The sequence below is a fragment of the Lytechinus pictus genome, chromosome 17, assembly GCF_037042905.1.
Source record: "Lytechinus pictus isolate F3 Inbred chromosome 17, Lp3.0, whole genome shotgun sequence".
NCBI lineage: Eukaryota > Metazoa > Echinodermata > Echinoidea > Temnopleuroida > Toxopneustidae > Lytechinus > Lytechinus pictus.
In genome coordinates, this window is record NC_087261.1 from 27,559,219 (window position 1) to 27,586,829 (window position 27,611).

General features: G+C 36.5%; 1 protein-coding gene across 1 annotated transcript in view; it reads right to left on the reverse strand.

Moving 5' to 3' along the window:
* LOC129280924 (uncharacterized) overlaps nt 1–27,611 on the reverse strand; it is a 299,775-nt gene that overhangs the window by 73,067 nt on the left and 199,097 nt on the right. Inside the window, exons 185-188 of the mRNA XM_064112511.1 lie at nt 27,296–27,423; nt 26,640–26,758; nt 24,648–24,883; nt 24,085–24,214 (exon numbers count right to left, since the gene is read on the reverse strand). Of these exons, the coding sequence (XP_063968581.1) occupies nt 24,085–24,214; nt 24,648–24,883; nt 26,640–26,758; nt 27,296–27,423 (613 nt within the window). The remainder of the gene's footprint in view (nt 1–24,084; nt 24,215–24,647; nt 24,884–26,639; nt 26,759–27,295; nt 27,424–27,611) is intronic.

Below are 27,611 nucleotides of genomic sequence, written 5' to 3' on the forward strand. Positions count from 1 at the left end.
ATCTAAAAATATTATAAGAGATGATATTGCTTTATGATTGGCCTATTTCAAAGATTTGTTACTTTGATTTCCAGTTACTTTTGCTTTGTGAAAAATATCTAGAGCATGTGAAACAGCTTTATATTGATCTATTATTTAGGAATCTGTTGCTTTGGGTAGGATATACATGTATAGGGGAAAATGCAAACTCGAGACCTTTAAATAAACCAGGGCCCCCACATCATAAAGAATTACAATAATGGTAAATTGGAGCTCTGTATACCTTTCAAAAGGAGTGTTGGAATGGCAGTGATAAGAAAATGAGGAAGCAGGCACCCGGGTGTGAGCACAGGTGTCTTTGAGATGCCTACAACTGGGGGGTTGGTTACAAACGAATTCAGTGACAGAATTCTTATCAATGGCAGGTAAATTTGGGAAAACTAGTTAATGATCGAAACATTATTGATCAAATACCTGTAGTTGGAAATGATCAATTACACTAGAAAAGGATAAATGATACACAAACAGAATGTGATATGTGAATATCTGCTTGTAACGTCGCTGATTAATAAAATATTAACACTGAAATACAAGCCTGCACATTCTTCATGAACAACATTTCCCACAATGCTTTGCATGCCTCCGCATCTGTTTTCACAAGAGGCACGCATCCCTATGCCTGGCAGCCACTCCGGAGTGTCAAATTCGTTATCCTGCCCATTTCCATGGCAACGACTGGCATTCGCAGGTGACTTTTCACCCTATACCCATTTTATTTCTCCATTTGCCACAGATCCGAGAGGCCCTGGAGGCCTTTCAACGGACCGACCGTAACGAGAATAAAAATGGCAGCTTAGATGACAAATTTATGCAGATGCTTTTGCAAGATATGCACAGAGGCCTTTGTGTATGTAATAAATAGCCTACATTCTTGTTGATGTCATCCATACAAGTAGACTGTTCACTCTAAAAGTGTTACAGGGTGGGAAGAGGTATTGTAAGTCACCTTTTACAAGGCCTGAGGAAGGAGAGCGCTATACAAATATCCTCTTGTTATTGTCATTTACGTAAATCAGACACATTTTGCACTAATTACAGGAAATTAAACTTTTGGTTACTCGTTTCCTTTTGCCGAAGAAGGGCAGTTAACCTCTGTTTCTGCGTGTAAAACTACAGATTTGAACCCAGTGAAGCCTCGCAAAGTAAAAAGTCTCTCCTTTTCAGGAAGAGTATACTATCCTTAACTCACTCAAGTGCCCTCTAAATATAGGGTTTCTTATTTCTAAGCTACCATGAAGGAGAATGTCATTTAGAAAGCCTCCTGGACCTTCATTCTATGGTCTCTAGGAGCTCCATTAAAAAAAAATTGAGGAAGGTTTGAATGCGTTTCAATTCTTTATCATCACCAATATGCATGTACATCTGGCATAAACATATATAGTGGTTAGAATTAAATGATCCAATGTAACGTTTGTGCTTCAGCAGGAGTGCATGCATTTTAAAATGTAGGCCTACTTGTACATTATATGAGGGGGAAGATGATGACTCGTAAATTTGATTCCATTATAGTTACTGCATAACTTGAAATTTCTGGGGGGGGGGGTTATTTTAAGCTTATCTTGCACACCCAACATTGCCTGAATTTCGACTTCCTTGTGCCATACAGCCGCACATGAAAATACCACCAACCACGAATATGCAGCATATATTGAATATGCCACAAGAGAAGAAAATCATGAAAATATTGGTATGCAACAGCAATGGCTCCTACAAGACCATATGAACATAGACTTGACAGTTCAGATCGTGCTTCGGAAGCCATTCCATTCCTATCATCAGCCGCTCCTCACAAACTGACTGCCGACCTTGATGATAGCTAATTACTAATAGCGACAGACAAGTCACGATCTCTACAGATTTGAATTTACATAATGAACCATTCAGACCACATGGAAAATTTGAAATAATATCCCATTGGAGTAAAGAAATCATCCATTAGGGTGTATTTCCAATGTAAGGTAATTTGATGAGAGGATAGATTTAGCCATAGAAAACTGGACGATCAACGCACTAAGTTGACATGATATCCAATCTTAAAATACTTTTACTAAAATAATTATTAAACAATAAAATAAGAAGTCAATCCAACTGGTACTGCACCTTCATAGTCATTAAACTCCCGTCAACTTCAAGTCATGGTTTTAACTTACAGTAAATAAACACTAGTATTTATATGCAATGCGGCAAAAAAAAATCATTACCTTTTTCAATTCAAGGCAAGATGTAAATGTTTCAGCTAAAAAAGAGTTAAGGATATTGTTTTATCTACATGTACATATGTATACAATTCATTCTGCTTGTGTGAACTGGGCTATTAGTGTCTATATGTACACACAAGTTACCCAAACAGTACGCCCCCATTTGTTTTAATACCTTTTGTTCCTGTGGTATGACTAATTCAAATTCCATTCTTCTGTGTTAACGTAAATTCATAGCTTCCGCAGAAGTCATATAGGCTGACACACTATCAAGACATCCCGATATTTGAGTCCCCCTTTTTTCTTTCCTTTCATTCTATTACATATCATTCTCTTTCTAGTTGATGATATTCTTTATCAGACTACATGTAAGTCCCAACCTTGCAGGTTTTCAATATTGGCCAATGTATTTCCTTCATTGATGGTTCGGCTGGGTTCGGTTTAGGTTTTGAAAATTGAGAGAAATTATAACGGGAAGTTAGATTGTCAGGGGCATCATGGTCCTATATGTAGTCAGGTTTCAATAAAGCATGGTCAATGATGCTACTTTTGTGTCTGAGCAATTTTCATACAAATAGAAGGTGTAGAATATATTTCTACTTTAAAAAAAATTGACATACTTTTTTTTCAGAAAGGCTGTTCGCTATATGTATTTCATAATATCTAAATGCTTGAATACATGTAGCTTTCCAGTTGTTTGTTTCTTGTTTCATTCATTTATTCATTAAGTGTCTTTTCAGTTCAATCATTGATTTTTAGATGTACTGTATAATATATCACTCATCTATTCACTACTTTGAGCTATACACTTGCTCATTTATCTCTTCTCTAATATCATATCATACACATATCTACTTTCATATGTTTATAAAACGTTTCTTTCATTACTTCAAAAGAAGAGTATGTCGTCAAAGAACTACAAGAAACTTAGAATGAATTGCAAATCAATCTTAGGTCTTCAATCAATTTTAAGCATTACAATTGATTTAAAAGTGATTATTGCATTCTAAATTGCAGTAAAAAAATATGTTAACTCAAATTGATCAATCAAAATCAAATGAAGATTTCACATGACGCATTAATGCAGGTTTGAAAACTAAAAATTGAAATTGGTCGTAAATAAGTTACAATCGATTGTAAGAAAGATCTTGCAACACCCTTGAGTTCCACTTGTCAGGAAATCAAACTAATAAACCTGAATCACAAGACTGTCTGTCTGCCAATAAACGAATATCCCTCGTGACACAATCTGTCTATCATACGTCACCTTGCGGTAAAAAACATACTACTTGGCTGGCGATCATGCCTCGAGCTAAAATTATGAACCATGTGGTTTATGTCCCTTATTTAATTCAATAGCAATGCACATCTGTCACTCTCATCTTTCCAATCATTGTGGTAATAATTTCAGAACGATATCATTGCATTTTTTTCATTTTGATTTCATCTAACGTTTTGTGGGTTTTTTAATGTTTTGTTCCACCTATATGCCAGGTAGATCTATTACCTACCATGACAAGATTTTAAAGACATGCTCCAATGCTACTACCTTATTACTATTACAAATTAAAGGACTTGATAAAAAAAGTGATGGAAATCGATTTTATCACTTTCAGTGAAACTTCTTAACATTTAAATAAAATTCATATAAAGAGGCACTGTGCAATCTAAGAGCTTGTGGACTTTGAACATAGGCATAATAACAGAGCGCTCCCCTAAAAAGCGCCTTGAGCACTCTACAGAGTGGATTTGGCGCGATATAAGTCTAATTATTATTATTATTATTATTATTGAAATGAACTATTCATCAAGATATAGGAATTTAATACCAGATTAGCTGTATGAAGTAATGTATACCCAGGACTTTACACCCAGATTGCAGATAAGCAGAAGACATGTTGTGTAGATATGAGGAGAATTCAAGAATTTGACCACGAGTCCAAATTCTAATCAAATTACAACATAGGATCAAATGAGGAATCTTAATTAGAATATTACATTATATTATAAATTATGAAATGATGTTTTATCCCAACTTTACATGAATTTGTAGACAATAATAAAAATGACCCATTTAGGGTCCTTTTAAAAAAAAACTGATGTTCCGTGTACAGTACAAGCATACAGAAGTCTACTGCCCAGTTCAAACTTCTAAAAAAAGAAAAATGTTAATGCATGTAATTAAGAATGATTGATCATCAGGTTTCCCTTTAATTCTTTCAATTCTACCCAATGAACAGTTATATGAACCCTACAAGTGCATGTATGTGCATGCAGAGACTATATTTGTTTTCCTCTGAGGTCTACCTGAGCAAGAAACCAAAGTGAAAAGAGCATCAAAAGCATGCGTCTACGTTGAATTCTTTTCTTCCAGTTTTTTACCAGCTAGGTTCTGCCAAGGAGGCTCACTTTTCCAATGTTCTACAATGTACTGTACTGTTAACAAGAGGCACAGCCTGAAGCCCTGAACCATAGAAGAGTCAGCAAGCAAAGACTATCATGTTTTCCTCTCACAAGGCACCAAGATAAATATCGTGTATCTAAGCGCTGCGTACTATTACCCGGGCTTTCAGCTATCCTGATCGGACGCTCGAGCGTTCAAGGAATTCCTTCCTACCGGGTACCCATTTACTACACCTGGGTGGAGAGTGGCAAATTTTGATAAACGCCTTGCCTAAGAACGCGAGTGCTGCAATGGGATTTGAACCTCCGACCTCGTGGTTCAAAGTATGGAGACTTACCCACTTGGCCTCAACACCTCTCTGGTCTGCAGGTTCAACCCCAGCTTGATGCAATGCACTCAAGAAGTCTATTTTTTCAGACCAACAAGTTTAAATGACTACTGTAGGAACTTGTGCTAGACTTGTGCCAAGACCCATTTTCTTATAAAGTTTCCAATTAGGGTCTCTGTCTGAAGACTAATCAAAGTGGGCAGCCATAACTGACATGCACCTTCCCTATCATTTAGAATTTTCACTTGGCTTGTCAAGAATAATTGAAAATTATTGAGTCGTAAACGCAGATAGGTATTAAGCGTTCCATTACTTCATACACGGACGCTTGTCAAATATGCTTGCGATCAAACATAATTGTCCTTGATATTGTATCTGATTCACAATATATCAAAACTGCAATACCTTTTGTATGGAGAATAAAGAACTCTTTTAGCACAAAAATTCTAGTTATAATGTAAATACCCATTATTCCTCTCACAGTATTCCTCTCAGTATTCTGAACTCAGGTTTAAATTAAACCCTGGTTTAACTATGGAGAGCCAATTGGAGCACAAATCCCTAGCAGTACACATTCAATTTATCAACTCATATGGCACCCAAATTATTCATAATTGTCTGGGAATGATAACTGAAGTATTTTTCTTCCTTATGAAAGCAAAAGGAAACAAAATTGTAAACATACAGTAAGATATATACAATATGAACAAAATTTTTTAACTTTTGGCTGCCCATAATTTTAGCACAGAGTTAGACCGTGGTATAAGTTAAACCTGACTTCAGAATACGGGCCAACAAGTTCAACCACATACATGTAGGTTATCATTCAGCAAACAAGTAGGAGCACTTGAAATATAAGGAAATAAATGAACAAAATATAACAGAGAATAGAAAATGTGGATTACTCATATTTAAGATAAGGATGAGCAAATAAAGGTAGATTTATTTATTTTTCATTGAGGTTTACGAAGGTGGGTGATGTGTAAAATAAACCATAAAAGTGATCAAAGTTATCATGTGATTCACAAGTGTGAAGTTGATCAATGTCAACAATAAATACATGTGATAAAAAAAAAGTTTCAGGAAGAGCATACATACGTGTACATAACAATTTATCATTTACTGCATATCAAAGGGTCATACCTCTGCATGAAACATACAGAAAGTCCCATAATACCTACTTAACCAGAGCCAAGTCAATGATAAAATGGAAGCATTTGCTTGCATTCTGAACTCTTGGGCAAGGAATAAAAGCCTTGGTATAAGTCCATGGTTTATGGAGAGCTAAAGAAGATGAAACTTTGTTCAAATATGTGATGTGTTTTTATATGTTGAGGAAATTGATATCATGGATGGTTACAAAAATAGCTATTCCAAATCAAATGTAAATAGTAAATATACATGTACATGTAGTTTCAGTATTGAGAAATTTAAGATTTCTATGAATTCAATACATCCATATTTTTACTCTTCGGACTCTGGCTATGCGGAAAAACAAATTTGGTCACTCGCATCAAAGAGTCTTTCAACAGCCTACAAACAGTGTATAAACCAATATTTCAACCATAGATTAGATAGTGGTTTAAATGGTTTAACCATAATTAGTCTATGGTTTATTCAAATCAATAGTTTAACCATGGATTATGGTTTATTAAAACAAGAATTCAAAATATGAGCCAGTCAGCGGCAGCCCCCCCCCCTTCTATTTTCCGTACATACCTTTTTTGTAGACTGTTAAATGCGCATCCGTTTCCACTCCTCCTAAATAGTTTTTAACTTTGGCCGTGTACGTGGCGGTATCGTCCACGGTAACGTCACATAGTACTAGCATACTCTCAATCTCGTTCGTATAAACTAAACAACGGTCTGTCCTCTCGACTTCGGTATCGTCCTTGAACCACCTAACCTCTGGGGACGGATATCCATAATAGTGACAATCGAAAACTACCACGTCGACTTCCGCGTCCGCGATCTCGCGCGAGAAGCGAGGATGTCGCTCGGGCCATCGTTTTTGTTGGAACTTGCCTAGTTTTCTGGACGTGATTTCTATCTCCATGGGAAGACCCATGGGTCCGCGTATAATCTGTTTCCTGCGCGAGATCGGCGAGTCTTCGGGTTCGCGTATGTCACCCATTGTCATAGTCTAGATTTGGCGATATTTAAAGGGAAATTGACGCTGAATCCTATATTTTTTTATCAAGGCAGTCAGGAGATAGTACTGATCGCTTATAATAGTCAATGGATTGAAATTCTTCATAAAATGTCCATCTTTGGTCTATTGATACCAACAGGAATATATCTTTTGATATAATTCAGATATAATTCATCTCAATGATACAAATGGAAGGCACATGTTGCTTGAGTCAGACATAAAATCTAAACAACTTTCTTTGATATAATCAACTATAAAATATAAACTCCTTAAATAAATATTATATATATATATTTTATGTTTAATGCTGTTTAACAAAGTATTAGATATAGTGGGGGACTCAAAATGAATAGGTTCATTATAAGAATATATATTTTCTATTATGTATTTATTCATGCACTGCACATTATATGCCAAGAAGGGGACTCCAAGATACTTGTTGCAGTGCACATATATATCATTAAAATGCTGTGAGGTTATTAAATATTGCAGTTATTCTTCATGGCCACTTCTAATCAATATTGCATAGCATGTGTGTTACTTTGAGCCCTATTCACGGGCACAGACAGCAGAAAGAGAGAGCAGCGCCCGAGAAGTATCATACGCTGGCTGGCGTGTGTCACTCGATGACATATATCTCGACTGTTATGTGTTCACAGAGCACTGATCCTTCCAAGGAAATAATCTATATATTCCACTCAATGTAACTCAGTTGACAAATTGAACAGCAAAATCCAGGTCTACTCATTAGTACCCACTTCAGGCACTTCCACAGTGAAGTATAAAGAACTATATATATATATTCCTCTTGAAAGTTTTGCCAGATGAGGTATATCAATTTTGAAAGAGTATATACTTTAGAATATTATTTCAGCTCCTCTCAAAATGTGCTGTGGATATATCACCAAGTTTGTTGATATATTCCAAATAGGGCATCTGCCACATAGAGATATCTTCCCCACGAACTATATATATGTTCCACATTCCACTGCTAAGTTATATGCTACACTGATTCCTGGTACTCTAAAAAACTGTGAAATGAGTAATCCTTATTGATATATTCCACAATCTGGTGACCAGTATACTCTTTACAACTGTTGTGGATTAGTTATATAACTGTAGTAGATGAGCTTTCTTTGATGAACAGGATCAAGTGGATAAGCGATTTGACCCACCCCTTCTGATGAAGCCAAAACTGAATGACAAGGTCCGATGGGTGAATGTGCGAATTGAATCATATATCCCCAGCTAATCAATAATAGTAAAAACTATTGACTGCTGATTTGAGTAGGTCATGCAATTCCTTTTCACTCATCAGGCAATATAACGTGATTAAACCACTCTTTGGGGCATCCAAGCACGCAGACTACCTCTTCATATATCACCAAAAAATTTAATTACATACAATCATTCCTTTGACCACTGGAGTCAGAATCCAGAAGGCGTGTGAACATATCCACATTTAATAAACGTCACATTAAAATTCCATGTTCAATGCCACAAATCCAAACATTAATATCCCTGCAAGAGGTCCTCGTATCACATGTCTTCCTTGATGTATTGTATCGACCTCTTCTAACCTCCAAAATTCCTGAAATGACGGCACGGCTATCACCGCCAGGGTAGGTTAGGGTTTCACGACACGATCGACCCCTTCCAAAAAAATGGGAACGGGCCTTCCACAGGTGGTAATGACTGGTGTTCCTCCTCTACTGAACACAGCTAATCTACGAACACCCAAACAGACGAGTAAATACAGTGCGTGCAGACCGAATCCTCCGCTGACAGCAGATATAGTGTTGGCAGCGAGAGAGATCGGCAGCATTCCCCACGAAAAAATAATCTGCGTACTGTATATGGTTCACCAGAGAGGCATACATGTACAACAGAGCACACAGAATATTCACACAGCAGTCCTCTATAGAATTGCTGTGTGTAGTCTCAGTTGCCAGACTCTGCTCTGAACTGATGAAGATCTGCAAATTCAGTGCACGTGTCGGAGGTATTGTATAATTTTGCTGAATCACTGAGGATTGACTTTGGGGAATATTAGATACATCCCGAGAGAACATACATGGATAAGGAATAAATTGTCAATGTACATGTACATAGACAAGTTTGAGGAGAAACAACTGTATTGTGCAAAAAGCCTACCTGGGAAGACTATTAGCTATATGGTTCATTCCACAAAGTCAACTTATGGTCTAGTCCATTCTCCCACACGGGGGTGGAATGTTTGCATTGGGGAAACCACTGGGGACGGATGAAAAGAAGGGAAAATATCTAATATTTGTGACCAAATAAAGCCTGTTATCAAAGTACTCCCACTGAAATCATCAAAGAACTCCCACTGAAAACTATAAATTAGGATGTCTGATAGTTGTACGCCAAATTTGCCTTTAAAAAAAAATCAACAATGATCAAGAACAAAGTTCAACATCTAAAGAAAATTGTGAACTATATGGAGAGTGCTGCACAAATATGTGGATCGGGGAGTGGTTGAAAATTATATTGACAATTCATTGCAGCCCCAAATCCCCAAAGTTAGGATCCTTCCCCTTCCTTGAAATAGCATGACCTACCAGAGATTGTTAAAAATGAACAAAGAATAGAATTCTGCGGCCCGTTTCATAAAGATATAGAACTAAATTAACTTTGGCATTAGTGTAACTGAGGCTGACGACCTGTACAACTCTCTCTCACTATATTATCAAAGTCAAGCGCAAGTCACATGGTAACATTGACTGTTATTGGCTGCTGAGCCCAGTTAACATGGTAGTTGTCATTATGGCAAAGTTAAAATAGCCGTAACTCTTTACGAAAAAGGGCCCAGAAAAGGGGAAAAGGAACTAACAGCATGGGAAGGTAACAAAGCAGAAGAACCAAGATCGTGAATAAAACCATGGGGGGAGATGATACAAATGAAATACAAAACAAAATATGACAAAAAGGATGGAATCGTCTTGTTTGGCTATTCAGATTACAGATGTATTTTAAAAACTTAATGGGAATAAAAATGACCCTAGGCGATAGGCTTCGGTCAACTACCAATGCATGGCCTCACTAAACTGCCTTTAGAAATCATAAATTGAATCAGGTTTTCTTCACAGTTTCGCTACCACCCACCTATCAAAAGAAACACAAGTGATGTTTATACCCCTTTCATACTGCCCTCTTCATTTTTCACCGGCGAACTTCGCCGGCGAACTTCTTCGCCTCGCATTCCTCGCTTCCCCGGCAAAGAAAAAAATGTACCCTTTCGCACTGACATTTCTTCCCCGGCGAAAGTCAACGGGCGATTGCAGAACAAACGATAGAAAATTGTAAACATTACTCCTTACATATTACAAAAAGGTATCAAAAAAATTAATTACAACATATTTTGGAAGTATTACGATAAAAACAAACAATATCACCTTGTTTTTATATATTAGCGCATTTTATACATGTAAAAAGTGCTTTTTAATAAATATTATTAGTATAAAAAAATATATGTTCGAGGGTATCTACTTGGCCTTAGCATTCAGCTGAGCTTGCAACTATCGCGCGCGGAATTCACGGTACAGGGGACTTTGGGAGAGAAAAAATTGACCTCTGACGTCATTAAAGAGGAGAAGTTCTCCGGTTTGCTTTCATACTGGCCTTTTCACCGGCGAACTTCGCCGGTGAAACAGTTTCGCCGGTGAAGTTCTCCACCTCTAGAGGTGGAGAAGTTCACCGGCGAACTTCACCGGTGAAGTTCTCCTGTGTACCTTTCATACTGGACACTTTCCCCTTCGCTGGCGAACTTCGCCGGTGAAGTTCGCCGGTGAAAAGCGCAATATGAAAGGGGTATTAGTTTCAGTTTCTATCTCTTTCTTAGACCCCCCTGGCCTTCAAGTTTCCATTCTTTCTCTTCTCTGTCTCTCCCTCTCTTTCTTCCTCTCTCTCTCTCCCTGTCACAGTTTTCTCTGTTGTAAAGCCTCACCTCTCCCTTTCTCTGTTCTGCCCACTCTCCTATTCCGAGAAGCTTTTGAAAACAGCGTATATAGTATTTTCTCTTCAAAAGCGTAGGACAGGACAAAAGGAAAAGTGTGAACAATATGGCCTTAATATTGTTCCAGTATTTTGAAAAGTGTGGGAGAATTGGAAGTTTGGAGTCTGAGCTAGTCTTGTTCATCAACCTCCTTTTGAGAAGGCAATATTTTCGTTTTAATATCATAAACTTGAAGGAAAAACATTTGGGGGCATTTTATGAAAGGAATAATCAATTATCTTCGATAACCACTGTAATAAGCCACTGAAATCATTGTGTGTGATTGGTTCAGATCAAATAAGTCGGAGAAGACACTCCATGAAACATTTCCCAGGTCCCTACATTACATTGTCCTCATTCTCCCAACTCTTTCAGAAAAGTTATACTTTCTCAGTAATCATTTGACTTGTTTTGGCATTTTTCCCCATCAAAATCATAAATTAGTTTATGGTCCACTCAATATACATAGATGCATGTACATATCCTTTTTTCAACAAAATCTAACAATGAAATACTAATTAACTGTTTTAAAAAAAATGTGAATCTCGTTTAAAAGGAATCTTTGAAAAGCGAAATTTCTCTAAACTGAGGCCTATTATGTGACTTTACAGAAATGCTAAAGCCATATGAAATATGATAACACCACCATATAAAAACATATGCTCCTGAAAAACATGTTGACAGGTAAAATTAACTTGTATCATGTGTTTGAACACTGTTAATTTCAAATGAAAGGACATTGAATGCATCTATCACCAATAAGCCAGTTCGTAGTTCCTTTCTGCGCATGATCAAAAGATTCTACGCATGATCAGAGGAAGGTCATTTGTACTAAAGTGACATGGTGGTTTAAAATCTAATGAGATAAGCACCAACTTTGATGTCTTGATTATTCATATATTCTTTTGAATTGTGGTTTTCATTTACATCCACAAAAAACAACGCGTCCACGAACGACTGGTTTTCACAGTTTGCCAAGTAAATTGTGCAACATGCTATGATATGCATTCAAAGTAGGAATGCAACAAATACCTTCATAAAGTGTTCATTGGTGTGCAATTCTAGTCACCTGGTCTATTCAATTTCTTCATCCTGCTATGTAAGGCAAGCTTACATAATATTTTGCTTTGAAATCTGCCTATCATAATGAAAGAAATGAAAGGTCATTTGACCAAAAATTGTCCATTAGTAACTACGAACTGGTCTATAGCCAAGTACAGGTACATGTACATTAGAAGGAAAAGTAAATCATGGGAACCCTGACAACAATCTAAACAAGGTAAATAGCCTTTATCCAGCGATACATTCACGAGATTAAACCTCAAAGGCCTCAGAATGATTTCCTCAACATTAGATACCCTATAGCAACAAGGCTATAACTTTTAACTAATCAAGTAAATCATTTGATAGTGCATGTCATGTTATCGAAGTACAAGGAGTATGTACTGGATGCCAAAATTCCCAAGATAAAACCTACCATGGTACTATATTAATAAGGTATATTCATATGGGTTTTTTTTCACTTTATGTCACATATTGAACATTGGAAACATTTAAACTCGTATTCATTGTCATTTGTGTACAAAATAAAATATGTAAATAAGAACATGTAAATGGCGACATTTTTTTTTGGGTTTAATTATCATTGCAGGGTTTTTATATTGTATTATAGTGGATGCACTGTTACATGTACATGTACATGTATAAGCTATTCATCAATAAGATGAAGCATTGAATATCGTGTCTGTGTGTCAACATTTAATCACCACTTTTAGCCCGCCTTAAATCTTTGCGGAACACCCTCAAGAAGTGAAAAATCCTCATCAAAACAAGGGGAATTTGTAACAGAATGAAAACAAAATCCTGCACAAAAAGACATGCAGGTATATTACAATCCTGGATTACACTGTTATTTAATGAGATAAGAATGGAAATACTCTAACCCTTTCAACAACAGATGATTTAGAGTTAATTGATTTCCATTTTTCCTGCTTAACCTTCCTTCACATGGGGAAAATAAATGGACCGTGCCAACAGCTCATCACCCAAAGTTTGGATTTTTTTTAAAACACGGCATGCTGGTAATTGGAAACAATTTACGAATACATTGCTTTCGTAAGCGCTGCTCAATGGGACATTCATTTCCTCCCTTTAGTGCATGGGCGATAAAAGAGGAGATTTCTAGCTATCTTTAAAGGAGAATGAAACCCTTGAAACCAGCTGAATCCATATCAAAGAGAAAAATCAAAGAAACACATTGTTGAAAGTTTGAGGAAGATTGAATGAATAATAAGAAAGTTATGAGCATTTGAATATTGAGATCACTAATGTAGATCCTCCCATTGGCAATGCGACCAAGATCTATGATGTCACTGATGAACAACTCTCCCCTTTTGGACGCTGAAAATATACCCCAAAACATCTCTTTTTGCTCATTCTAATCATATGACAAACGATTCATCAATGATATAATGTTGTGAAACCTCTGTACTTGTCCTCTCATAAAGAGAACAACTCACCTTGTGACAGACTCTATAAAAGTGAGAATATAAGTGAAATATGTACTAAAGTAATGAGGGAGTTGTACGTAAGTGACATCACAGATCTTGGTCGCATTGCCAACAGGAGGATCTACATGGCATTAGTGATCTCAATATTCAAATGCTCATAACTTTCTTATTATTCATTCAATCTTCCTCAAACTTTCAACAATGTGTTTCTTTGATTTTTCTCTTTGATATGGATTCAGCTGGTTTCAAGGGTTTCATTCTCCTTTAAGAAGCATGGATCCTGTGGCTTGTTTATACCTCATGCAGTTGGTTAAATTGCAGTATCATTGTCTTATCATACGGGTAGAATTCTTTCTTTTCGTCCCCCCCCCCCTCCTCTCTCTGTCTCTCACCTTCTAAACTCAGTTTAAAGTTTATCTCTCCGTGTCTTCAATTTCGTTGTTATTCAGTTTCATTATGTATTCTAGACCTCGAAATTCCTCTACAATCAGAAGGGCCGTCTGCACCATCCTGAGTTTTCAAATTAGCGCGCTATTTCTGATCCGGCAAATTATCCCGATCTGAAAAATCTCGAGATTGTTTGTAAGGGAGACGCAATTATCGCGCTAGTTCGCAGGATTAATCTCGAGATTGCAATCCCAAGTCAACTCGGGTTTATTTGCAAAATAGCGCGCTATTTTACGAATTATCCCGCTAATTCGTAGGTGCAGACGCACTCGAGATTGGACTCGGGGTAATTTATTCATGACGTCAGTCCATAATGCAATTCGCGTTCCACTTCCGCCTTGGTCAAAACATAAACACATCGCGAACGCATGCGAAAGTCAACTTTATACACGCGAATAGCGTTCATCAATTCCCCAATCAGCAACGATGGTGTCCCACCAGTGAATGGATTTTGGGAGAGACCAGACCGATGGTCATTATCGACGATGGTCATAGTCAATAACAACACTGACAGCAGTGTCGTCTTATTCCTTCGCAAAATGTGAGCAAATAACATTTCTTTTCTCCTCTCTCTCTCTGTCGTTGCCTCCTTCTCCCCAATCATATATACATCACTTCTTCACTCGCTGAGCGCGGCTGAGCTGAGAGGATTGTTGCATAACACCGGTCGAATTCGGCGAAAGTGCTAGTGAAAGGAGTTCATTGATTACATATCGCGGGAAGTTTAATAAAAAGCGCGGGCCGTGGAAACTCCAAGATCCGAAAGTGCGCATGCTCGGAATATCGGGCCTGTTGCCTCGCTCGAGCAGGAATCGTTCTTCTTGCGATGGTGGAGACGGGGTTTCTTGAATCTCGAGATTAATCGCGAAGAGGGCCGATCGGGCTAAAATCTCGAAATTGAGCAAACTCGGGATGGTGCAGCACCGCCTAGACTTTCTCTTTCTCCCTAAATTTCCATTCCACAGTTCAAGTATTTATCTTATTGTATATACCAGTTCTTACATTTTTCTTTCATTCCTTCTCTTGACAATGTTTTACTCTCCTTGCCCACTCTCCCTTATACATTGATTGATTGATTGATTGATTGATTGATTGATTGATTGAGTGATTTAATTTATTCTTCATTTTAAAAAAAATGACAAAGTCAGTAGGAACAAATCAGAATATGAATAACAGAAATGAAAACAGGGAACTCACTGGAAAGCAAACATGTACATGTATCCTATCAATCAAATACATTCATATCAATCTCTCTATCATTTGAAAATAGATATTGCTCATCCCTTTCTCTCATTTTAATGTATCCCCCTATTTCTCTTCCCCCACTATTTCTCTCCCGTTCCCCCCCCCCTCCCCTCTGTCTCTTTCTCTCTCTCTCTCTCTCACTCTTGTTCATGATGATAAAGCATCTTTTATAATGATCTTGATCATTTGGTTCACTATATCTTGTTCACTGAGAGGTATTAGTCATACTAGGAAGCCCAAAACTTCCTCGTCAAAAGTTTAGATCAAGGTGAGGCCAAAAAACTTGGGTAGAAGTCAGCCAAAAGGTGCCTTTTAGAGAATATTCATACACAAACAACAGCTATATGCTGCTGTGCCATGACAAAAGGAAGGTGAGTTTCTCAGTAAATGAGGAAATGTGTCAGTTGTTTGTGTGGAAATAAACAGAGTTACTTGCTTTTGAAATGTCTTTATTTCAGGAGATGGGGGCTGTGTGACTCCACTTCATTTAGCAATATAGAATATTCCAAGGTTGAAATTTCGATTTCAAACTGCTGTAATACTGAGATTCTCAATATCACACTCTCAGATATAAATTATCATCCATTATTAGGAAGAGTACAAAGCTAAATTTTCTAAACGGTGCAAAGCAGTCATCTTAAAGAACCTTTTCTGATTAAACATTTTTAACAAATTTTTTTTACACATTCCTTGTGCTTTTATTTTCTCTCTCTTTATTTTCAAATGGTTTTTTAATGGGCCAATCATCTTCCAAAATATAATTCATTTTCTTTAGGAATTATTTGGGGTTCTTTTTTTTTTCGCTCTCTCTCTCTCCCTTTCTTATTTTCAAAGAATTTTTATTGGCTAATCACCTTTCAAAATAGTAAGGAAACAGATCAGTGTGCTTTGAATTAAGGAAGGGGTAATATGTTCAACACTTTTTCAGTAATCATGAATTCATTTCCCCCCTCCCCTTAATTTCTCTCTTAAAATGAGTTTGCTGTAGGCCATTCACCTTCCAAACTAGTAAGGAAACATAATCAGTACGTAAGAACCGGTAAGCAAGGTGTTAAGTGTTCACCAGCATCAAGGAAATAAATGCCATAAGGAATCTGAGAGGAAGAGTGTAGGAGTGGAGTCTGGCATTGACTACATGCATGATTCATTACAGTCTGTCTCAAATGTCAGCATCACTCATTGGCCAAGTGTTCAGAAAGAAAGAGAAGTATTAAAGGTGAAGCCAGCATGTATGTGGGGGCTGAAACAGGAGGGGCTGATAATGCCTTTCTTCTTTGAAAGTACTCAGAAAATGAGTGATGCTGTAATGAATTATATATATGCACATGTGTCCAATGCAGGTATTAAATAATTGTTTCCTTTTTGTCTTTACATTTTGACATATCAATTATTTTCATACTCTAAGGTAAAACCAGCATGTATTCCACAATATGATGGACTGATGATTCATTAGTAAGTAATGGATCTTTCAAATTATAAAGAGAAAAGAAAGAGAAGAAAATGAGAAAGGAAACAAAATATAACATGGATTCCCTTGACCAGGAAACCTATTAAAGGAAGCCAAAACCCAAGAAGAGAAGCAATCTTATTGGAAAGAAGTTTCAAAATTCATATATCAGCATAATCTACTTGACGTACATGTACTACATGGGGAAAGGAGTCTTAAATAGTGAAATTGTGTCAATATTCTATTTGGGGGAAGCCTCATCTAGTGAGATGAATTACTGAAATCAATTTTTAAAGTATATCCTCAGAAAATCCAAAAGTGTTCATAAAAGTGTAACACATGCACATTTCAAATCTCATGAAACATGTACATGTATCTGATTTACACATATATCGTACATTAACATCTGTAATTTACTGTTGATACAAACATATGTTTGTGGTATAAAGAAAGTGAAACAAGTAGCATTTATTAGATTAGTGCATTGCCAGATGGGGTGGAGTAATGCAATATATCAATTTATCATGGCGTACATATGGAGCTTAAATCAATCCAAATTCAAACTCAATTATTAAATAGCTTTACTCCATTTGCATCTAGTCATGATAAGAATTTTTAAATATCAGTGCTAATTGAATGAATTCTTTTGAGGTGATACATATGTGAAATTAGATTCTATCTATACAATACATCCCAGAAAAAAAGAAAACCGGGATTCCCATGTCTTTTATCTTCATGAATGAATTATCATATTTCATTTACGTCATCATACAATTCAATTATTCCTCTATATTTTGATACCTTATATGTGACGAACACTTCATGCATTAATGGATAAGACAAGTTTGAATTTTTTATGTCATAATCTGGGGCCCGATTCATAAAGAGTTACAACTGTTGTAACTTTGCCATTATGGTATAATTGGCTTCTCAGCCCTGTTGCCATGGTAGTTGCCATAATGGCAAAGTAACAACAGTTGCAACTCTTAAATGAAACGGGACCCAGGTTGGGAAGAAAAATTAACAAAATTGGCTCATTAGCATTTCTTTTGTATTCTTGTTAAGATTCTCTCACTGATCCCTGAAATGAGAGTGGATTCAGATTCACGCATGAGTTCCTGTGCAAATCGTTTCTGATATGTTTCAATATCTATTGTTTGTAATCTGCCATGCATGAACGATTTGCTAAGCTCTTTGTCTAAAATTAAAGATGAGAATTAAGATTAAACTCTTATCATAAGAATCAAATTTATAGTAAAAACATATTTAATAATTGAGAAATCTCTCTCTGAAAACAGGTTTCCCTTTTTCGTGGGACGCACTATGTGAAATTCAAGTTCTAAATTATTGTACAATGCATGCTCAGTATTGATAAGAAATTTCGAACATCAATGGATTGTTTTGAGGTGTTCGAGCCCGAGTGAAATAACTCAAAGGGGATATGAAACCTAATTATGCACTAATCATATTCTTTCATGTTTGCTGATTACATCCTGGTCACTAGGCAACCCGATGCTCTTTATACAGACTAGTTTCCTTGTTCTCATGAAATAGACTAATGGTTAATAGCGAAAAAGGTGACTTCCTATGATTATAATCATTGGTGGTTTTGAAATTCCTGCTGTAGTCTAGGTTTTTGTTTTGCTACAGTCCAGACGTAAATAATTGATAAAACAGTGACTTTGATTTGGATGAAAATGGAGCAAACCACAATATGTGTAGGTACAGTCGTAAACATGTTTTTGTTTTTCCTGTATGTGCACTTACTTCCAGGTTTAATTGAGTTCACTCAACGGAAAAGAGATATTTTTTGCATTAAATTGACTGCTTTAAACAGGCATAATACCGAAAACTATAAGAATAGGGGAAAATTGCTTCTTTTTTGTAAGGGAGCGCAGCAACCAAACCTCCTGTGGAATTCGGGTTTTAAAGCATTTTAGAATACCATTTTGAAAATATGTTCTACCTAATTCACAAGATTTTATGGGGGAAATATTATCCTTTTTTTTCAGGAATTAAAACTGTAAAAATATACATGTATGTTGAAAGATCATAGCAGTTTAAATTATCACCATTCTACAAAAATGAAATAAGTTATTTATGCTCAGTATAATAATTCAAGAACAGGATGAAATTATATGATATTCAATGTTTAGGCGACTGCATTTTTTCTGCATTTTTTTGCACAATGAAAACGTATGGCATAATCCTTCATAAACTGTCAAACCGATTGCGTACTAACGTATAGAGTGTGAGCTTATCAATCAATAAGGCCTTAAAATATTTCAAGGTTTACTCACTTTTGCTAAATGAACTTGATATAATTACATTATCCACCTGTATATATAACCCATTGGGGCCTATGCCAGAGATAATTGGGCCGATAGAGTCTATGTAATTTGTGCTCATACCAATATCAAACAGTGTTAAAGTGGTCAAAGCCCCTATGATGAAGTACAGTTATGAATGTGAGATGCATGGGACTCGTGGTGAAAGTGGTATAATATAATTTTAGAAATACTGAATCAATTCAAAAGAGAAAGTGGATTGGCAGAGACTCTGCTTTTCAAAATCTCGATGTGAAACTTGCGTTAGCATCGAATCCAGTTTACATCACTCTCAATGAACGTTAAGTGAGTACACATTCAACTACAAGTAGTTCTACACATCATTCTCTTAAAGGTATTTGCTAACAATGATTTTACTTTTTAAAAATCTGAGCTGCGAGATCCCACTTGTCACCTGCACCTGTGATATGTTACAAAAATGAAGCCAAGAAAAAATCGCGTCCGAAAATCATTATTAAGTGCTTCAAAAAAGTGAAATATAAAGTGACCGGAAATACCATCTTAATTTCATCCATACACTTATGTGTTCTATTATTATCGGCACGATTGAAATTACACAAAACCATCAATTATAACGTATATCGAAAGGATTTATTTCGATTTTTTTTTTGTTTTAGAGTTTTTAGGTTGACAGAAAGGCATTCATGTACATATTTCATCTCTCCTTTGATATTTTTTAAATTACATGTCTACAACGTTAGCATATGCCTTTAATCACAGGAAAGCATTGTCCTATTATTGGATCATATTTCCAAGTAATTTCCAGTATGATTATAAGCATTTCCTGGAAGGATTATAAAGCATTGCAAATTAAATGTTTAATATCTCAGATAGTTGGACAAGATGTCATCAGTAAGTCATCTATTGTACATGACTGAGTGCAAGCTTAAAGGAGAATGAAACTCTTGGAGCAAGTTAGCTTTTGTGAAAGCAGAAAAATCAAAGAATAAGATCAACAAAAGTTTGAGTAAAATAGGACTAGCAATAGAAGAGTTATGAGCATTTGAATGTCGAGATCACTAATGCTATGGAGATCCTCCCATTGGCAATGCGACCAAGATCTACATGTATGATGTCACAGATGAACAACTCTCCCCTTTTGGACACTGAAAATATACCCCAAAACATCTCTTTTTGCTCATTCTAATCATATGACAAACGATTCATCAATGATATAATGTTGTGAAACCTCTGTACTTGTCATCTCATAAAGAGAACACCTCACCTTGTGATAGACTCTATAAAAGTGAGAATATAAGTGAAATAAGTACTAAAGTAATGAGGGAGTTGTACGTGTGTGATATCACAGATCTTGGTCGCATTGCCGTTGTGAGGATCTACATGGCACTAGTGATCTCAATATTCGAATGCTCATAACTTTCTTATTATTCATTCAATCTTCCTCAAACTTTCAACAGTATGTTTCTTTGATTTTTCTCTTTGATATGGATTCAGCTGGTTTCAAGGGTTTCATTCTCCTTTAATATCTCAGATAGTTGGACAAGATGTCATCATGAAGTCATCTATTGTACATGACTGAGTGCAAGCTTAAGTGTGTTGCAAAACCTGATATAGAATGTAAAGTGTAGTATGTTGGGGATGTGCAAAATAAAATAATGATAATACTAAACAATTAACGTTCATGTTTAATTGATTTTAAAGATGATGTATATTTACTATCTATTCTTTTAAAAATGAACAAAGTGACAGAGAGAGAAATAGAGGAAGAACAAAAAAAAAATAGAAAGGAAAAAAAAACATATATATGGAAAGAATGAGATAGAGAAGTAAAGAGAGGGAGAGATGGAGAAATATATCAAAAAGAGAGAGAGAGAGGGGGTTAAGAGAGGAAGAGAGGGAGGTGGTTGGAGATAAAGCAAAGACAGGGTGAATGGTGGGAAGCAAATACGGAAAAGATTTTACAGTGTACAAACAAATCAATGTAAAATGAACAGACGCTTTTCAAAACATATGGTTTAATGTTGACATACATGTAAAGTTTTAATTAATCATTGCGAGTCAAATACTGTGATATTCTATGGATTAAAAATAGTCATGGCTGAAAAATCACTACAGACACAAACAAGTGGGCGTGACCAATAATAAGCGCGGCCAGGTGCTGACTGATATCGCCAATGGATAGAACTTGGCACAAGATTAGGCTCCCAAATTGAAGGGTAATCCAAAATAAATCTTGCTGGTACATGATTTGTAAACAAGTTAAACCTGTTTTAATATGCTGTGAGCATTAACAAGGTTGTTTATGATTTGGAGATACATTTAACATTGAAATAATGCAATACGGTGTTATAGCGGAGAATGTTGATTGCTAAATGCTTTGCATGTGTTCAATAAACTGAGGACTGAATGAGCGAGACAGAGAGGGAGGAGACAGAGACAGACATACATACAGATGTCAAACAAACCAAGAATATTGAAAATCAGGATAAACTTGTCACAAACTGGACATACATGTACCACTTTCAAAACCTCCATCACCAAAACAAAGTCATCCGACATGTAGCTTAATTAACCATGGGAAGCTAATACTACTGTACTTTATACGTTTACAGCTCTAATGGCGACCTTCACTCTTTCCTGCTGTGCTATTATCAAATCCCACCTCGACATGTTCAGTGTCAACCAGCATTTACTTGATTAGAACTGGTAAATACATGATTAATTAGATAACAACATCCTACAGTACATGGACTTGTCGCACAGGATACCTGTAAGTGGTTAAGGCTACTTCACTGTGCATTGTGCTAATGTTTTGGTAAGTATAATGTGAAAAAAGTTCAACTCGCTTCATATTTAACATGAAGTCAATCATGCATGTATTAAAAATCAATAATACACAAATCCTTGGATTAAGTGAAACTTATAATAATGAGAATGGCGTAATGATAGCTTTAAATGTATGTACACGTACATGTAACTTGATAGTATACATTTTTGTTCTTTGGAATTTTTGTTTTTAGTGTGTGAGTATATAAGAATTCTTCTTTCATACAAGTATCTTGCATAAAGCTGCAGTTTGTACATGTACATGTACTGTTGAATATACACTGTAGTGTTGAAAACATCAACGAACATAACTTTCTGTTTTCCATATATTCTGTTCAAATTTGACAATTTTTCTTTAAATATTTTCATTTGCTTTTCTACTTTGCCTCTCGATCTACCATCTGAAAACACTTTCAAAGACACCCTTCTCCTAGATTCACAACCAGACAGTCATATCTCCCACTTCACAATTTCCAACACTTATCTCTCCTCTTGTTTTTTTATTTTTTTTCAAAATGATTCCAGGAAGTCATGAATTTTGTAATTTCCGGCTTTTTCTTCTTCCTTTAGATAAATGTAACCTTGGTAGCAGCAATATACAGTATGTTCATGTACTGCAAATTCAGGACCCACTATCTAAAGGCTTAGCAATTGATCACAAAGCGGATTTGAACAATTTATTGCAAATAATCATGAATGAATTCAGTTATTGTAGATGAGAGAAATCCTATTTCAAATGTACCAGTATTGTAAAGTGGCTGAAGTGGAGTTATGACCATCTGGCTCCGACTCTAAGAGATGTAACCATCACTAACCTGCTAGGCTCATCTCGATCCCACGATGCATAAAATGCCACATGCCTCCTCGCGTTGCTGTCACACTCCACATACATGTACCTTACCTTTGTGTCTTTCTGATGTGAACATTCATACTCTCAATCACATTCTCTCAGCTCAACAAAAAAAGTTAAGTTTCATTCAAATATGGTGGGTGTTTCATAAAGCTGTTATGAGTGACTTTACAAGCGACTTGTGACCCTTTCTTAAGGGAACTAAATTTACACCTGTGAAAATCGGGGGGGGGGGTCACAAAGATTTAGGTTTGACTTAGAGTTGCACTTAAATGCCCAGTTGCATGCAGTATAAAAGGCATGACCGCATTGGTCAGATCATGCTAAGAGAACGCGCACTACTGCGTATTGATCAATAAGATTGAGCGTTGCATATGATGTACATGTACGCATCAGCATTTACATGTAAGTGTAACTCTACATGTAATTTTAAATACGATTTGCTCAGTCATTTAGATTTTTGTTACAGAAAACAAAAGGCAGTCCCTTTCCTCTGCATCATTTCTGATGCCTCACATCCCATTAGCATGGGAGAAAAAATGAGGATGAGCTCTGATGTGTCATATCTGAATGAAACTCATAACTTCAATTACAATCACTCAATATCAATTAGTTTAAGGTCAATTGTCAATCATAACCAAAACACAACAACCATACAACTTTTAATATCAGCAGATTTCAATCATGTTCTTTCTAGAATTACTCATTAAAAAAAATAAATTTAATCAGCATTTGATGAATGGATTCATATTTCAAAATTTTCTCTGAAAATAACGTTCAAAATTTGACCTAACTATTCATTTTTGCGTGCATATGATACGGCATAAAGACACTAACGCCCATTTTAGTTCATAATTTTTCCATTTCAAAGTATAGTAGGAATTTGGCAACTCTCTTGCAAATGTGCAAAGTTTTTTCATCGAATTCCAAGAATATGGTGTCAAGGAGCTAGCAGGATTATAAAACATGTTCCTTGAATGAAATTTTCTTTATGATTTTCAGGTTAAGGATTAATTTCAAGGCATAGGGAAGCAAATGAGAATTTTGTGAGGGCATTTCCTTCTTATTCATTGATAAAACTATTGCACAAACGACTAATTTCTGGAATATTTTACCTTTGTCAATAACATATTACATGAAAGGGATTTGGTAAAAACAAGCCAGTAAAATTTCCTTCTTTTAGGGGGGGTACTATCATTTCTTAGTCTTCTCAAAATCTCAATGTAGCAGAAAATGTTGCTAACTTGATGTATTTCTTTTCATTTTCCAAAGCTACAAACAAATTAAAATCGAAAACTGAAAGATATGACTTACTTGCTGATTCCACTTGTTCATCAATGACGTCTGCTCCTGGTTGATGGTGACGGTTAGCGGTCAGGTCCTCACCGAGACCCTTCAGAGAGATCAGGTGTGGGGTGTGGTCCTCGATATCAGCAACCAGAACCTGAAAAGGACAAAGGTTATACTGAGTTATACCAAACGTCTCATTGCTTGTGAAATAATAATTATACATAACATTTATAGGGTGCTCAACACGGTTCTTTCTAAACGCACTGTTTTCTGTTCATACAGTAATTACATGTAATACTTGAAAGAGTGTATTGGTTCTACGGTACACCGTGTAGTCTTTCATGGGCATGTGTTGGTCCTGGAAAGAACCACCAAAACTTTATGTTTCGACAAGTGTGCTCTTGTTTCAACAAGTGTGGTCTAGTTGTCTTCAGGAGAATGAGCGAAAGTTGTAAAGGAGGTAATTCCTGGAATCACCGAGCACCCGATCGGGGTAGCCATGCTAAAGCCAAGGTAATAGTATGCAATGCTTAGAAACATTCCAGCATTGCATATTAATATGTAAATGTTTAATATTACTATCATACTTTGTGTTCTTGTAGTCTCCTAGCAGCGTCGCCAGCGGTCAGTCCGGGCGGCACCTCCTGCTTCAATTGACCCTCCACACCGTCCATCCAGCCATTCAGACCGGCCAGCTCGCTGTTGAACAGGTTACCCTTCTCGAGGGCATCGTCCAGCTCATACCTTCGGTCAGCGAGTTTGTCGCCGAGGGTCTGGTAGCGGTCATTGACGTCGGCGAGGTCTCGCTGAATTTCATTGACACCTGGTGAAGAGAAGCATGAGTATGCATGAACATCTAAAGAATATGTTTTTATGCAACTTCAAACATATACAGACAATCAAAGGTAATTATCATACACAATTCATGTGCATGTACCTGTCGACCATGACAGCCAAGAAAAAGGAACAAATTATTAAGGATTAGGAACATTCTGCAATTTCCTACGAAAAAAAATCTCAAAAATACATGTATGTATTCCTATGTGATAGGAACATGTGGTAGATAATGTGATTATAAAAGAGAGAAGTATGAATAAAATTTATGCAGGAGGGTTGTTTCATCAACATTTTCATCCGACAAGTTATCAGGGCCCTGTTGCATAAAAGATACATGTACATGTACCATTATGGTAACTTTGCCATCCGATGGTAACTTGCATGGAATCCTTGGTTCTGATTGGCTGCTGATCAGCGTTACCATGGTAGCTACCATTGGATGGCAAAGTTACCTCAATAAGAATGTTCATGCAACGGGGCCCTGATCTGACAACTTTCCTTGAAATGGATTGGCTGAGAAGCACTGTCGCTATAGCAACTGGGCTTCTCAGCCAATCACAATCAAGGAAAGATTCGATAACTTGTCGGATGAAAATGTTGATGAAACACTCCCCTTAAGTGCAAATACATACGTGATATCTAATCTCAATGAATAATACACATTACAGAACATCACATGATCATGATCTTACCAATGTGGTGATGTGTCACACACCACAGATACCTGGGAATTTAAGGACGTTCCACAGTTAAAGTGAAATCCATGTCATTTTCACAAAACTTTGCACATAGATACTTTAGCACCTGAATATTCCAAATATGCAAAAATTAGCATGGGTCCATGTGCTTGATTTTTTTGCTATAGAGTGTCAAAGTTCACCCAAATGGATGTTCTTAAGAATTGCCCATTCAAAGGAATTTGGCATTTTTAGATCTTAAGAGATCACTGCAATGCGTTTAAACCTCTATTACTCAGTCAAAATCCTTGAAAATTTCATCAAATTTCACAATATACTTAATAATTGTATCCGTAAGAGGAGAATTTATCTATAATGCTATTTGTTTGCTCTTTTAAGTCTAACGGCACTGTCAGTTCTTAAAAATGGTGTGAAAAATAACGAAAACACAATCTCAATATGTGAAATTTCAATAACAAACTTGAGAAGTACAATAAATTCTGCACTTTATTCAAAACCCATGTTATTTTCACCAAACTTTGCAAAGTTGTAGAGGAAGGTATACATGTACCTAAGAGGTGCAAACATAAAAAAATATGGGTTCATGTGCTTGTCAGTACTTTTATTACAGTAAATGTGCTTTTTATAACACCAACAATATGCCAAATGCTTTGTACATGTACCTACATGTATGTGAAGAAAAATTCCAAACAACTCTACAATTTATTCAAACTCGTGATCATATTCGTCATACTTTGCAACACTGCAGAGTAAAGTATTTTGAAATTGAAGAGAGGTATTTTTTCAAAGTGGTCCATGAAATAATCCCGGTTTATTAGCTTCATAAAATAACACATCGGATCTGCAGTTAGAATGCAGATAATGAGAAAAATCAGCTCATACCTGCAGCTGATTAATCACCTGTTTATCCATTGTGACGTCAGCACGCAGAGTGTAAAATATACACAGATCATGATGCGCACAAACATAACTGTGGAACGTCCTAAAGAGCAACTTTTCATAAAAGTCAAGTCTGCGAAACCACCCACCGGACACAGTGCTTACCATCATCCATAAGGAAGGAACTCTGGTCCAGCTCCGAACCAAAGGAGCTCCTGCGGGATCCAGTGCTCCTGGTATCCAGGCTCCTTGTGTCGGATCCTGCTCTGGACTGTAGGAAGACCCTGGAGAAACAGATAACAATAGTAAATGCATCATCAGCATGAAGATGGTACATGTAGATAAAATGTCTTAAAGACATACATACAAGGTATTGCTGTAGAGGAGTGGGGGGAGGGACACATATCACCATTTTAAATACATTTACATCTACATGTGTATCATTTTCTCTATTAACCCTTTCCACGCGTACTTCGCACCAATGCACACTCGGTGCCGTGCGAACTTCGCATTTCAATCTCAACAAACAATGCATTGTTTCCCTCCCTGAAAATAATTCAGTACAGATGGGTTCATGGTCCAGGTACCTTGTCAAAAGTCTGATGGTTCCTTTTGAAGGAAACCCGCTTTAGACGCATTATGCATCTTTTCATAGCAGCTTTTCTGCATCCCCCTTTGTTTTTTTTATGATGAAGTGTGGGAATTAATAATGAAAGGCCACCTTCGGGATTCCCACGCCGAAAATGCAGTTGACTTTTGACAAGATACAAATGAACCTCCTGATTTCTTTGTACTGGTTAAGGTTTTTTTGCTTGACTTACTTTGAACGTTTGAGCGGTGAACCCTTGGATGGAAGGTCGGGGTCAGAGGTCAAAGTCTCGAAGGTCATCCCGACGTGGTTGACCTCATCGATCTTGAAGTTGAATGCATCGTACTTGCTCTGTAGAGGCTGTGACGGGTGAATAGCGATGATTTATTTCATTTAATAACAGTATTATACACGTGAATACATGCCTACGTAGAAAATTATCCATTTGAAGTAAATATTGTAAACTCTTTACAACAGATGGAGTTTTAGTTAAAACTCTAACCTTGAGGAAATTTTCGAACAAAACTATGATCGAATTAAAAAAGACG